Here is a 15,826-nt window from a genome sequence, read left to right as displayed (position 1 = left end):
AGATTTGAAACAGTACAGGACATCCAGATGTTGGCTGGAGAACTGTTGAGGTTGGAATGGACACTCCGATAATCTCTGTAGAAATCAGTGATAAATTACCATGCTAGAACAGACTGTGCTCTCCTGCTGCTGATCCGAAATGACAAACCCTTGCCGAGGTGTATACGAAACAGAAAGAAATGTGTATAATAATCTGTGTTTAGTGATTCTAGATCAGCAGCTAGTGTGTGTGTGAGAAAACAAGGCTCTGTGTAAAACGGACGGAGTGAGGATCAGACACACAATGACAGAAAAACAACATTTGTCCCTTAAAAATAACAAATAATAAATGACATCTCGCTTCATTTTTCTCACATTAGCGACTGAACGTTATATAAAATGAGGACATGCCAAATCAGCAACCGGATTGCTCCTTCTCTTTCGTTTATTAAAGAGCATGAGCGATAATTCTCCAAAACGCAGCCGCAAATCAAGATCCCTGACTTATGCAGTTCTGCGACTTACACCACAGCTAGAGGTGAAATACTATCGCAGAAAGCCAAGCCCTTATTAGTTATGCAGCGTTTGAGTCATGGCAGAAGAGGAGGGTGGAGGGAGCAACGGCCCGTAGGCCTGTTTCGGTACTAATCCATTCAACTCACTGGTTACTGCTACTGTTGAGGGTGATACATAACAGCAGACAGGGAGAATATACGCCACATGTCCTTTAAGGGTCGATTATCGTATTACACTCATGCAAAGCAATAAAATGAATCACAACAGATGTGAATAAAGCAAGCTGGAAAACAAAATGTGGGAGAGTGAACTGAGGAATGAAAAATTCAATTTGCCGACGGCTGTATCCATTATTAATTTGTCCACAGACAGCTCTACAATGGTAATCCAAAGGAGATGTCTCTCTCTCTCCAGACATAACTAAGACTAGGACACGTTATTTCTCTAGCTAGCCGTGGTGTGTACAGGTGGTGGAAGAACACGACACAAGATTTGGTTATGAAAGAGAAAGCTGCACTTCAGTCCTCCTCTCTCTCGCTTTCTGTCCACCTCGTCTATACCTTTCCATCAACCATTATAAGTGACACTCTGGGATCATAGGGCAGACCAGACGCAGGTTGCAATTCAAGACTTCTGGCAAAATCTCTTTCATTTACTGTCTTCTCTTTTTCAACATCTCTCTCTCCTTCCCTCACAACTTCCTGTATTAGCTCTCCCTTCTTCCCTTTGGACCATCTATGTGGTACCTGTCTAGTCTATGTGTGTGTCTGCTAGAGAGGCCAGTGGGGGCTGAGTAAGTTCCACTGGACAGATGGCCGTCCGAGTCACTGTCAGGGGCCGCCACGCCAGCTGGTACGCCCCTGTCTCCCCCCTGCCGTACCCCTCCGCCCCTCTACCCCTCTGCCTCGCCCTGCAGGGGGTCCCAGCTTGATTAGGCAGGATTAATGACGTGCCTGTGAGTGTGTGCGCACACGATCATTGTGTGTATGTGTGTGTGTGTGTATCAGAAAGGCTCAGAGAGAGGCTGAGAGCTCAACACACTGACTGTATTTACTGTTAAACTTCCTCCCATTCTGATGGTAATGTGGTAACACAGCAGTGAGTTCCTCCTGGCCCATCTACTGTAGCCAGGCGTTCCCTAAGGCGCCTGAACAGGCTGCCTCACAGAGGGGAGATCAACGTGCCTGTTTGATGGTCGCGTCACTCACAAAACGCTTCAAAGGCCTAGCAGAAGACTGGGTTGAGTTAACCTCTGTGTCAGCCTGTGTCCCAAACGGTGCCCTATTGCCTTTATAGTACACTCTTTTTGACCAGGGCCCATGGGGCTCCAGGCCAAAGTAGTGCACTATGGAGGGGATAGGGTGCCATTTGGGACCCACCCCAGTCTACAGTTTGAATAAAACTGATACTTAATGCATTATCGTCCATATTTATCTTATTCTGTTTCAGAGAATAATGTAAACGAGGAAATCATTTGGATGGGCTTTTAAGACGCGCTGATGGTTCAGCCTCAAACACTGGCTGTGTCCAAAATGACACCATATTTCCTATAACGTGCACTACTTTTGACCAGAGTCCTATGGGCCCAAATCAAAAGTAATGTACTATATTTGAATAGGGTGCCATTTGGGATGCACCCACTGTCATCTCATTCACACTCAATGTGTTGGCAGCCATTTTACAGCAGTGTCCCAGTGTGTGTGTGTGAAATACTACTAAGACATAATCAGCAGATGAGTTATAGGTATTGATCCAGCCAGCACCCCTACTGGTGTTCTTTTTCACACACACACACACACACACACACACACACACACACACACACACACACACACACACACACACACACACACACACACACACACACACACACACACACACACACACACACTGCAGTGCTGCTCCTTGCATTTCCTTCCTTCCCTGCTTTAATTTATGTCTCTTCATTTCTGTGCCAGAGCCGTGTGTGTGGGAGTATTTGTGCGTGTGTGTGAATATACAGTGTGTGTGTGTGTGTGTGTGTGCCAGCAGAACATGCATAATACACTCCAGTAAGATTAGTAGACTCCAGCAGTGTTCTGGAAGGGGTTAGGTTTAAAACCCAAACTAGAAGAACCAGGAGGGTCCAATTAGAGTCCCCTTGGGTTCGAGGAAGCACGTTTGAGTGTGTGTGTGTATGTGTGTGTTTGCAGTGGGCGTGTGTGTGTGAGAGAGAGAGTGAATGTTTGTGTGTGTGTGAACTGGTTGCCTGCCTGAATGGCTGGCTTAGCTCACATCCAAGAGGCTGGAGGCTGTGTGTGTCTAAAGTAGGCCTGGCATCTGGACCTGTCAATTATCCTAACAATAGCAGGCCCGATCCAAATAGCCCCATTGTTAGCCAATAGCCAGGATACATTCTGGTAATGAGTGTTGGAACACAGATTTGATGATGCACTCCCCCTGGTTAGTCAGTGTTGTGGGCTTGATTGGGGCTATGGGGCATTATGCACAGTGGCTATGGCTGGTCTTGGATCAGTGTTTAGGCTTATAGTGGGGTGGATTTGGGGAGTGTGTGTGTGTGTGTGTGTGTGTGTGTGTGGAGGAGGAGGAGGAGGAGGAGGAGGAAGGGAGGTGGTGGGCTTTGTAAAGCGGTCCCCTTCTGCAGGGGGATTGCAGCTTGCGTGTGGAAAAACAGGGGTATCTGTCCCAAATAGCACCCTATTCCCTGTACACTGGGCCACTTTTGACTAGGGCTCTGGTCAAAAGTAGTGCACTATAAAGGAATAGGGTGTCATTTGGGATTCAGACAGGGTGACGGCTTCCCGCTATTGTCACCTGACAGCTTATCACTCAGAGCTCCACGCTAATATACATGTGCCCTCACACACACACACACACACACACACACACACACACACACACACACACACACACACACACACAGACACACACACACAGACACACACACACACACACACACACACACACACACACACACACACACACACACACACACACACACACACACACACACACAGACACACACACACACAGACACACACACACAGACAAAGGGCTGCCTTTGTGTTTCCAGCAGGACAGAGGTCTGATAAGTGTCACACTGTGGTTGCTGTAAGAAAATTAAAGAGTGCCTCTGTATGCCCAAGCTGGTTCATTTGGTTGATGTCGCTCTCTCTCTCTCTCTCTCTCTCTCTCTCTCTCTCTCTCTCTCTCTCTGTCTCTCTCTCTCTCTCTCTCTGTCTCTCTCTCTCTCAAGTTCATTTTTTATTCTTTTACATAACCATCTCACTTTTAGAAGGCCACTATGTTCATTTGTGATTTGAATGTGAGTGCCATCAGCAGCCTGGCTGGGGCTAGGGGGAGCAGGGGAGAGCTGCGTGTGAGAATGGCCTATTCACAGTCGTCATTTGGTAATGGGCATCACAGGACTGGCCTGTGACTGAGTTATTCAGCAGAGACTGGAGCAGAGCCTGTGCTAACTGCTAGCTGCCAGGGAGGAGAGGAGAGCCCGTCTGTAGACTAGAGTGCTGCTATGCACATGATGAAGACAGAGAATGAGGGAGCGCTGCTACTGGGACTGGGGCTGTCCAAGGGGACATTACAGTAATGACTTTCATTTATGTAGCTAGTTTTTTTCTCCAACTCAAAGTACTTTGCATTCTATGGGAGTAATTCATCTCGTCTCTCCTTCCAACATCAATACTGTTCAATATGAGAGATCGTTTGTTTGAACATACACGTGTGCATGTGATGGATCGTGCGAGAGCCACGTTGTCATATCTTCTCTACTGGGTCAGTGACGTGTGTGCTTGTGTGTGTATGTAATGGATGTGGTACTTACCTGTCGCAGTGGGTACACTTGAAGGGCTTGGCCCCGGTGTGTTTGCGGTAGTGCCTCGTCAGCTCGTCGCTCCGGGCGAAACGCCACTCACAGCCCTCCCAGGAGCACTTGTACGGTTTCTCACCTGACAAGACAGACAGACAGAGGGGGGGGGGGGATGATTACTTTTGCAGTTACATTGACTTTCTGTTTTTGTGGTAGCAATAGTGGATACCATTAAGTTGCTCTTATACAACACCTGTGTAGTCATACTGTAATGGAACATAATTGTGCAGTTGTCTAAATGACATGTAGGCTACTGATAAGTAAAGGGGTGTTGTCTGTATGATTGACACACCTGAGTGTGCTACATCATCACCCGTGTGAGATGAGATTCTCCCAACTCATTTGCTGTTACCCAGTGTGCGATCCTACTAACTAGTTAATGTACCTGTGTTACCCAACCCAGGACTACACACCAAGGGTTTTGCATCAACCAATCATAGACTCCCAGAGCTCGCTAAACAAATTATTTCAGAGATGCCGTGTTAATTCATAATCCTAAAACTAAAATCACCCAGAGAAATTAAACAGTTTTCTCCCCTCCCCTCCCCACCCACGCCTCTCCTGTTCCCTTCTCTTCTTCCCCCTTGGACCCCCTGTGGAGAGATCTGAAATTCAAATGAAGTTTCTCTCCAGTTGAACAGATGGGAGAGGGAGATATCTATTGTTCACAAGCTGTAGTTTTATCTCCCTGATAGAAAGGCCCTCCGGCAGGGGGTTCTTTTACTTTTTGGGATGGGAAAGGGGGGGGGGGCGGGCTACGGGGGGGTGGGTGCCTGTACCCTGAGGACCAGGTTGTGTTCGGATGGGCCTGGACCTGGCTGGTGGAAGGTGGGAGGGGGCTGAATCCGGGGAGGGTTTTGGGGTGGGTAGAGGGGGAACCACCCGCCCCGGTGCTGCCGAGCGCTGCTGCTCTGGTTGATTCAGATCTGGGAGTGGTAACGATAATTAGGGTCTTAATGGGAAGTAATACCGTACTTCCAGTCAGCCAGCTGCGACCGTCTTCCCATATCACCGTGTCCACCAATCTTCCTAACTAGACTAAAGTACCATTAGAGTGAAATCTAAGCGTCTCAAACAGTAGAGCAGCGGTACGTCCAAATCACAGGCGACAGTGGAAGACAGAGGGTGCAGAGGGTGAGGATAACCGAGGGTACCCGTAGGTTCAGAGAGGCTGTGCGTGGAGGGGTGAATAGTGGGGATGGTACTCCACAGGACTTGTTGATTCAAGTCATTTATTCTGCTACAAAAACCTGCTACAAGAAGTGTTGATTAGCAGAAGAATATCAGTGATTTCATTGGCAAAAGTATATTGGAGGTGACCCCAGCAGTAGACGGTAAAGGATGACGTGGTTTTGTTTGACATCATCTCAGAGCGATGTGGAATCTGCGGAGACCACGGTGATGCAACGGAAAGTAAAGGATGACGTGGTTTTGTTTGACATCATCTCAGAGCGATGTGGAATCTGCGGAGACCACGGTGATGCAACGGAAAGTAAAGGATGACGTGGTTTTGTTTGACATCATCTCAGAGCGATGTGGAATCTGCGGAGACCACGGTGATGCAACGGAAAGTAAAGGATGAAGTGGTTTTGTTTGACATCATCTCAGAGCGATGTGAAATCTGCGGAGACCACGGTGATGCAACGGAAAGTAAAGGATGACGTGGTTTTGTTTGACATCATCTCAGAGCGATGTGGAATCTGCGGAGAGTGTTGATGCAACGGAAAGTAAAGGATGAAGTGGTTTTGTTTGACATCATCTCAGAGCGATGTGGAATCTGCGGAGACCACGGTGATGCAACGGAAAGTAAAGGATGACGTGGTTTTGTTTGACATCATCTCAGAGCGATGTGGAATTATCTGCAACGGAAAGTAAAGGATGAAGTGGTTTTGTTTGACATCATCTCAGAGCGATGTGGAATCTGCGGAGACCACGGTGATGCAACGGAAAGTAAAGGATGCGTGGTTTTGTTTGACATCATCTCAGAGCGATGTGGAATCTGCGGAGACCACGTTTTGTTTGACATCATCTCAGAGCGATGTGGAACGAGACCAAGCAACGGAAAAAGGATGACGTGGTTTTGTTTGACATCATCTCAGAGCGATGTGGAATCTGCGGAGACCACGGTGATGCAACGGAAAGTAAAGGATGACGTGGTTTTGTTTGACATCATCTTGTGGAATCTGCACGGTGATCGGAAAGTAAAGGATGACGTGGTTTTGTTTGACATCATCTCAGAGCGATGTGGAATCTGCGGAGACCACGGTGATGCAACGGAAAGTAAAGGATGACGTGGTTTTGTTTGACATCATCTCAGAGCGATGTGGAATCTGCGGAGACCACGGTGATGCAACGGAAAGTAAAGGATGACGTGGTTTTGTTTGACATCATCTCAGAGCGATGTGGAATCTGCGGAGACCACGGTGATGCAACGGAAAGTAAAGGATGACGTGGTTTTGTTTGACATCATCTCAGAGCGATGTGGAATCTGCGGAGACCACGGTGATGCAACGGAAAGTAAAGGATGGCGTGGTTTTGTTTGACATCATCTCAGAGCGATGTGGAATCTGCGGAGACCACGGTGATGCAACGGAAAGTAAAGGATGACGTGGTTTTGTTTGACATCATCTCAGAGCGATGTGGAATCTGCGGAGACCACGGTGATGCAACGGAAAGTAAAGGATGGCGTGGTTTTGTTTGACATCATCTCAGAGCGATGTGGAATCTGCGGAGACCACGGTGATGCAACGGAAAGTAAAGGATAGCGTGGTTTTGTTTGACATCATCTCAGAGCGATGTGGAATCTGCGGAGACCACGGTGATGCAACGGAAAAGGATGCGTGGTTTTGTTTGACATCATCTCAGAGCGATGTGGAATCTGCGGAGACCACGGTGATGCAACGGAAAGTAAAGGATGACGTGGTTTTGTTTGACATCATCTCAGAGCGATGTGGAATCTGCGGAGACCACGGTGATGCAACGGAAAGTAAAGGATGACGTGGTTTTGTTTGACATCATCTCAGAGCGATGTGGAATCTGCGGAGACCACGGTGATGCAACGGAAAGTAAAGGATGACGTGGTTTTGTTTGACATCATCTCAGAGCGATGTGGAATCTGCGGAGACCACGGTGATGCAACGGAAAGTAAAGGATGACGTGGTTTTGTTTGACATCATCTCAGAGCGATGTGGAATCTGCGGAGACCACGGTGATGCAACGGAAAGTAAAGGATGACGTGGTTTTGTTTGACATCATCTCAGAGCGATGTGGAATCTGCGGAGACCACGGTGATGCAACGGAAAGTAAAGGATGACGTGGTTTTGTTTGACATCATCTCAGAGCGATGTGGAATCTGCGGAGACCACGGTGATGCAACGGAAAGTAAAGGATGACGTGGTTTTGTTTGACATCATCTCAGAGCGATGTGGAATCTGCGGAGACCACGGTGATGCAACGGAAAGTAAAGGATGACGTGGTTTTGTTTGACATCATCTCAGAGCGATGTGGAATCTGCGGAGACCACGGTGATGCAACGGAAAGTAAAGGATGACGTGGTTTTGTTTGACATCATCTCAGAGCGATGTGGAATCTGCGGAGACGGTGATGCAACGGTGATGACGTGGTTTTGTTTGACATCATCTCAGAGCGATGTGGAATCTGCGGAGAACGGTGATGCAACGGAAAGTAAAGGATGACGTGGTTTTGTTTGACATCATCTCAGAGCGATGTGGAATCTGCGGAGACCACGGTGATGCAACGGAAAGTAAAGGATGACGTGGTTTTGTTTGACATCATCTGATGAATCTGCGGAGACCACGGTGATGCAACGGAAAGTAAAGGATGACGTGGTTTTGTTTGACATCATCTCAGAGCGATGTGGAATCTGCGGAGACCACGGTGATGCAACGGAAAGTAAAGGATGACGGAAAGTGCGTTTTGTTTGACATCATCTCAGAGCGATTGGTCACGGAGACCACGGTGATGCAACGGAAAGTAAAGGATGACGTGGTTTTGTTTGCAACGGAAAGTAAAGGATGACGTGGTTTTGTTTGACATCATCTCAGAGCGATGTGGAATGCGGAGACCACGGTGATGCAACGGAAAGTAAAGGATGACGTGGTTTTGTTTGACATCATCTCAGAGCGATGTGGAATCTGCGGAGACCACGGTGATGCAACGGAAAGTAAAGGATGACGTGGTTTTGTTTGACATCATCTCAGAGCGATGTGGAATCTGCGGAGACCACGGTGATGCAACGGAAAGTAAAGGATGACGTGGTTTTGTTTGACATCATCTCAGAGCGATCTGCGGAGACCACGGTGATGCAACGGAAAGTAAAGGATGACGTGGTTTTGTTTGACATCATCTCAGAGCGATGTGGAATCTGCGGAGACCACGGTGATGCAACGGAAAGTAAAGGATGACGTGGTTTTGTTTGACATCATCTCAGAGCGATGTGGAATCTGCGGAGACCACGGTGATGCAACGGAAAGTAAAGGATGACGTGGTTTTGTTTGACATCATCTCAGAGCGATGTGGAATCTGCGGAGACCACGGTGATGCAACGGAAAGTAAAGGATGACGTGGTTTTGTTTGACATCATCTCAGAGCGATGTGGAATCTGCGGAGACCACGGTGATGCAACGGAAAGTAAAGGATGACGTGGTTTTGTTTGACATCATCTCAGAGCGATGGTTTTGATTTGACGTGGTTTTGTTTGACATCATGCGGAGACCACGGTGATGCAACGGAAAGTAAAGGATGACGTGGTTTTGTTTGACATCATCTCTCGGAGACCACGGTGATGCAACGGAAAGTAAAGGATGACGTGGTTTTGTTTGACATCATCTCAGAGCGATGTGGAATCTGCGGAGACCATGCAAACGTGTGATGCGTGGTTTTGTTTGACATCATGCAACGGAAAGTAAAGGATGACGTGGTGTTGTTTGACATCATCTCAGAGCGATGTGGAATCTGCGGAGACCACGGTGATGCAACGGAAAGTAAAGGATGACGTGGTTTTGTTTGACATCATCTCAGAGCGATGTGGAATCTGCGGAGACCACGGTGATGCAACGGAAAGTAAAGGATGACGTGGTGTTGTTTGACATCATCTCAGAGCGATGTGGAATCTGCGGAGACCACGGTGATGCAACGGAAAGTAAAGGATGACGTGGCGGAGGAGGAGAGGACTGAGTGATGTGAGATGATGCAACGCACCTCCCCTCATCTCCTCAATTTCACCCCTTCATCCCCCCACTCCCCGCATCGTCCATGTTGTAAGATGAGAGGGAAGAGAAAAGGCAAATGGTCTGTGAATGATACCTCCAATCCCCGTTTATTTCACATGCGCTTTTCTTATTCTGTTTCCTTTTTCTTATTTGATCCATTGTCTGTGGTGAGATTGTGTGACAGATTGCAGGGCAGAATCACCTCAGGATCACTTGCTCTGCTTTTCTTTCCGTGTTTTGAATATGATTTAAATCAGCAGAGGGCATTTTGGGTACTGTATAATGACCCAGTACTGGCTGCTGTTAGAGAGAGAGTGTGCATCCAGAATGGCACCCTATTCCTTATATATTGTATACTTTTGATCAGAGCCCTATGCGTAGTGCACTATATAGGGAAAAGGGTGCTATTTCGGGGATAGCCAGGGAGAAGGCAACACCTCAGCACTGTATCAGCAAACACCACTTTACAGCCAGATTCCACTCAACACACTCCATATAACACTCTTCTACCTCTGGGGTGAACACATGAATGCAACACATTCTGAACATCTGTCTGCCTTTGCCCCTTGATACACTCATAAACATTTTGCCAAAAGACCTGAGGCTTTTTATTTGCTCATTCTCCCCCACTGTGTAAAACCTGTAGCAGATGACATCCCCAGACAGTGTTGCCTTGTCATGAGAGCCTGTTAGGCAGGCAGACAGACAGGCAGGGATGAAGGCAGGCAGGCAGACAGGGGGGCAGGCAGGGAGGCAGACAGTCAGGCAGGGATGGAGGCAGGCAGGCTGGCTTCAAGGACCACTCAGTCATTTTGGAGTCTTGAGGCCACAGGTGCAAGACAGCAAACATTTCACACCCATTCCTCAGTAATTGGCCAAAGCTCCCCCTCCTCTCCACTACCATCAGCTCCTCCTCTTTGCATTAACCCCCCCCCCCCCTCCCTATACCTCCCTCCCCCTCTCCAGACTTGACAGAATGAAGCAGGGTCGGCTTGGACCCACCATCACGGCAACTACGCCAGCCAATTATAACTTGCCGAGGCGAGGATGCATGATGGAGTCGCCTAGCAACCTGGCCGAGAGAGAGAGAGTTTATGTGAGAGAGACAGAAAGAGAGCGAGTAAGACAGAGAGAGAGAGCGAGAGAGAGAGTTTGTGTGAGAGAGACAGAAAGAGAGAGAGAGAGAGTTTGTGTGAGAGAGACAGAAAGAGAGCGAGTAAGACAGAGAGAGAGAGAGGCGTGCAGCCGCCTGAATCCGCCAGTCATGGACACTCAGCGCCACCAGCCAATTATGGCTCTGCTCTGGATGAGTGTAATACAGTTGCCAGGCAACCCAAACCCCAAAAAAGGGAGCAGGTTGGGATGGGTGGTAGCTTTTTTGGGGGGTGGGGGAGAGTGTATTTGGGGGTTGGGTGGTGTTAGGGGCAGGGGTAGTTGGAATGGGCAGCACTGTGTTAAAACAGGCTGAGACTGATACCAGGAGCTGCAAATAATCAGCCATTTACAAACTCTCCTCTCGCCTGTTCTGATATGGTCTCCTAGCAACGCACCCCCCCCCACCTCATCACCCACCTCTCCCTCCCATCAGCATCACAGGTGCCTGTGTGCTGCAGTTAATTACATTTCCTTAGCCAACTGGAGATAGAGTGTAGAGCCTATTATGATCTCTCAGCTGAAGTTACAGCAGACAAACAGACTGACTCAGACAATTATGGCCCATTTCACATTTCCTAGAGTTTCATCCATGCAGCAGCTCCCGTCTCCCTAAAACAAAGAATCCATTCCCAACACCAGAGGAGTGAAGATAGGAAAATAGTGGGTGGGTTTCTGTTCTGACTGCTCACATTCTAGAACAATGTTCAACCTATAGAATCACTAGAATGAACATTCATTTTAGTCATTCTAATTCTATAGGTATTCTAGTCATTCTAATTCTATAGTTATTCTAGTCATTCTAATTCTATGGTTATTAAACCTCAGTGAAAGGCTGTGTATTTCCTTACCAACTGTTATTGATGGGGCCATCCAGGAGCATGTCATCCTCATGAAGCAAGGGCCCCCCTTAAATCCTGCACTAATCTTAATCTCCCTCCCTGTGTCACTGATGTATGAACATAATAACCAAAACAGAAGGATTAGGCTAATTACTGTACTGTGCTGCTCTTGTCTTGTAATGAACATATCGGGGCTGGGGCTACACAGCAGCATGCTGCAGCATGTCTTAAGGGTGTTGTTTTCTCTTCTACCCTTCTCTTTTTTCCCCCTTTCCCTCCTCTCATTTTTTGGGTGTGGGAGGAGGAGGGGGCGAATGAATGGCTTGCATCAGCTCGCTGGTGATTAGCATCGCTAGCGCTCTAGTGGCAGCGGTGAAACCTGCCGAGTCAACATCAGGCCTCAGGAAAGGATTAGCGTCGCTAACACTGATGCTAACGCTACGGCTAGTGCTAACCTGATGCCAACACTCCTCTCTCTCTCTCTCTCTCTCTCTCTCTCTCTCTCTCTCTCTCTCTCGAGGTTCACTGGGAGGCCAGTGGTGGTGAGATACTCCAGGCTGCAGTAGACATGGCTGAATTAGCCATTTAGACCTGTCAGTCTATCAATCCATTGGCAATTACCGTACCACTCCCACCGCTAGCAGCTTGTGGACGGAGAGACTGGACTGCTTTCAGTAAGAGACTCAGAGTCACTGAGGTGAATGAGAGAGAGAGAGGCTGCACTGCAGAGCTAAGACCTATGTATTTTTAGCCCGTTGGAAGGATCTCACAGGGGGATATAGAGCGATAGATCAAGACTGCTTCTGTGTTTCTACTTCACAACACTGGATTGCAATCCTTGCACTCAAGACATATCAAGCTGAGCACTTATACTGAAACAGAAGATGTTTTCAGGCAGAGTTTAAACCTAAACCTATATTCTCCCAGGGTCTTGTGTTAGGTGCATGATGCACCTGTATAATTGTAGATGCATGGTCCTTGGTCAGGTTAGACAGTGTGTTTTCAGGCAGTGTGTTTAGTGCAGGACCTGGCCTTATTGGCTGTGTAACCTTGTAATCTCCACCCGGCCACCTCTCAGAGCCTGAGAGTTCCTCTCTAGGTTTCTTCCTAGGTTCCAGCCTTTCTAGGGAGTTTTTACTAGTCACCGCGTTTCTACATCTGCATTGCTTGCTCTTTGGGGTTTTAGGCTGGGTTTCTGTCTAAGCACTTTGTGACAACTGCTGATGTAAAAAGGGCTTTAGAAATACAGTTGATTGATTGCATGGTGCATGATGCATGGCCCATAGTTATGGTCAGGCCTAGGTTCTGTCTCACCTGTGTGTGTCCTCTGGTGGGCTTTCAGGTGGGAACTCTTGGTGTAAACCTTCCTGCAGCCGTTGAACTGACAGCGATGGACCCTCTTCTTGTTCTCTGGGATATCTCCCCCCAGCGACCCAGCCCCCTGCTCACTGTCACTGTGCCCCCCCCTGCTGGGCGGCGAGGGTAGAGTGGAGTGTGTGGCCACCAGCTTGGCCGCATTCAGACCAACCTTCTTGGCCACAAGTTTGAGAGTGAGCGTGCCGTCGGCCGTGGCGGTGAGCGTCTGCATGGGCTTGACCAGGTGGCGGCCCAGCTCAGGCGAGGAGGGTGGTGTGAGGGAGGTGACGGCACTCAGCTGAGCAGCGTTGACCCCGTTGACCCCCTCCTTGGTGGTCTTCGCTCCAGACTCTTTTCCGGAGGCCTTGGTGTTGTGGGGCTGTGGGGCCTGTAGCACCTTGGGAAGGGAGACGAGGAGGGGAGGGGGGCTGGGCTGGTCGGGGAGGCTGGGGAGGAGGGGGTCCATCAGGTCCTCGTCACTGTCAGCACCCTGCACGAAGGTGGGCGTCAGGAGACAGTCGAGCTCCTCGTCAAACAGCTCTGATAGACGCTTGGGTTCTGTCTGCAGGTACCGCTCCAACTCCAGACATGTCTGTAAGGGTGAGAGAGACACGGTCAGAAACAGGAACAGTTTCAGGAGAGAACACTCATCCTTAATCTACACATATTATTCAGAAACGCTTGGGTTCTGTCTGCAGGTACCGCTCCAACTCCAGACATGTCTGTAAGGGTGAGAGAGACACGGTCAGAAACAGGAACAGTTTCAGGAGAGAACACTCATCCTTAATCTACACATATTATTCAGAGACGCTTGGGTTCTGTCTGCAGGTACCGCTCCAACTCCAGACACTCAGTCAGAGACAGGGACACACGGTCGGAACGGGCACAACAGCCCCACCACACTCATCTCTAATCAATACATACTGTTTCAGACCTCATACAAAAGTACTGATTTGATTAGCCTCATATGAAACAACTGATCATATCAACCATATACACTCTTAGAAAAAATGGTTCCCAAAAGGATAACACTTTTTGGTTCTAGATTAGCATCCTTTTTTTCTAAGAGTGTATGATAACCAGTCAGTGATTCAGCAGAAATCAAACACTCTGACACAGCCACACACTCTATATCATAAAACCACTGACTAGATACATATCCAGCTCTGCTAATCTAACCACCATCCCACATCATCATAATCTGAGCATCCTATCATCCCCTCCACCCAGTATGGTCCAGTGGTCCAGCCTCTCCAGTGTTGACCATGTCACCGGCTCCTAGCTGAGCCCAGAGAGGGGGATTATTCTCTGATTGAACTGTGCTGGCCTTACTCTTTCCCTCCACTCAGCTTTACAAGGGAGAGAAATGAACCAGCCATGGAATTTTTATCATGAGAAAGAGGAAGGGCGGGAAGGGAGGGGGATACATGCAGAGAGAGAGGAAGAGATATAGGGATATGTCCAGAGAGAGAGGGAGAGATATAGGGATATGTGCAGAGAGAGAGGGAGAGATATAGGGATATGTGCAGAGAGAGAGGGAGAGAGATAGGGAGAGATATAGGGATATGTGCAGAGAGAGAGGGAGAGAGAGAGGGAGAGATATAGGGATATGTGCAGAGAGAGAGGGAGAGATATAGGGATATGTGCAGAGAGAGAGGGAGAGATATAGGGATATGTGCAGAGAGAGAGGGGGAGATATAGGGATATGTGCAGAGAGAGGGAGAGAGAGAGGGAGAGATATAGGGATATGTGCAGAGAGAGAGGAGGAGAGAGAGGGAGAGATATAGGGATATGTGCAGAGAGAGAGGGAGAGAGAGAGGGAGAGATATAGGGATATATGCAGAGAGAGAGGGAGAGAGAGAGGGAGAGATATAGGGATATGTGCAGAGAGAGAGAGGGAGAGATATAGGGATATGTGCAGAGAGAGAGGGAGAGAGAGAGGGAGAGATATAGGGATATATGCAGAGAGAGAGGCAGAGAGAGAGGGAGAGATATAGGGATATGTGCAGAGAGAGGGAGAGAGAGAGGGAGAGATATAGGGATATGTGCAGAGAGAGAGGCAGAGAGAGAGGGAGAGATATAGGGATATGTGCAGAGAGAGGGAGAGATATAGGGATATGTGCAGAGAGAGAGGCAGAGAGAGAGGGAGAGATATAGGGATATGTGCAGAGAGAGGGAGAGATATAGGGATATGTGCAGAGAGAGAGGGAGAGAGAGAGGGAGAGATATAGGGATATGTGCAGAGAGAGGGAGAGATATAGGGATATGTGCAGAGATAGGGAGAGATATAGGGATATGTGCAGAGAGAGAGGGAGAGAGAGAGGGAGAGATATAGGGACATGTGCAGAGAGAGAGGGAGAGATATAGGGATATGTGCAGAGAGAGAGGGAGAGAGAGAGGGAGAGATATAGGGATATGTGCAGAGAGAGAGGGAGAGATATAGGGATATGTGCAGAGAGAGAGGGAGAGAGAGAGGGAGAGATATATGGATATGTGCAGAGAGAGGGAGAGATATAGGGATATGTGCAGAGAGAGAGGGAGAGATATAGGGATATGTGCAGAGAGAGGGAGAGATATAGGGATATGTGCAGAGAGAGAGGCAGAGAGAGAGGGAGAGATATAGGGATATGTGCAGAGAGAGGGAGAGATATAGGGATATGTGCAGAGAGAGGGAGAGATATAGGGATATGTGCAGAGAGAGAGGCAGAGAGAGAGGGAGAGATATAGGGATATGTGCAGAGAGAGGGAGAGATATAGTGATATGTGCAGAGAGAGAGGGAGAGAGAGGGAGAGATATAGGGATATGTGCAGAGAGAGGGAGAGATATAGGGATATGTGCAGAGAGAGAGGGAGAGAGAGAGGGA

General features: G+C 48.4%; 1 protein-coding gene across 1 annotated transcript in view; it reads right to left on the bottom strand.

The window, feature by feature from the left end:
* klf7b (Kruppel-like factor 7b) overlaps nucleotides 1–15,826 on the bottom strand; it is a 95,423-nt gene that overhangs the window by 9,436 nt on the left and 70,161 nt on the right. Inside the window, exons 2-3 of the mRNA XM_029635816.2 lie at nucleotides 12,921–13,554; nucleotides 4,337–4,460 (exon numbers count right to left, since the gene is read on the bottom strand). Of these exons, the coding sequence (XP_029491676.1) occupies nucleotides 4,337–4,460; nucleotides 12,921–13,554 (758 nt within the window). The remainder of the gene's footprint in view (nucleotides 1–4,336; nucleotides 4,461–12,920; nucleotides 13,555–15,826) is intronic.

Source organism: Oncorhynchus nerka, linkage group LG3 (assembly GCF_034236695.1).
Source record: "Oncorhynchus nerka isolate Pitt River linkage group LG3, Oner_Uvic_2.0, whole genome shotgun sequence".
In the NCBI taxonomy this organism is placed as follows: Eukaryota; Metazoa; Chordata; class Actinopteri; order Salmoniformes; family Salmonidae; genus Oncorhynchus; species Oncorhynchus nerka.
Note: the sequence above shows the minus strand (reverse complement) of the source record. Positions and strands in the feature narration are given on the sequence as shown.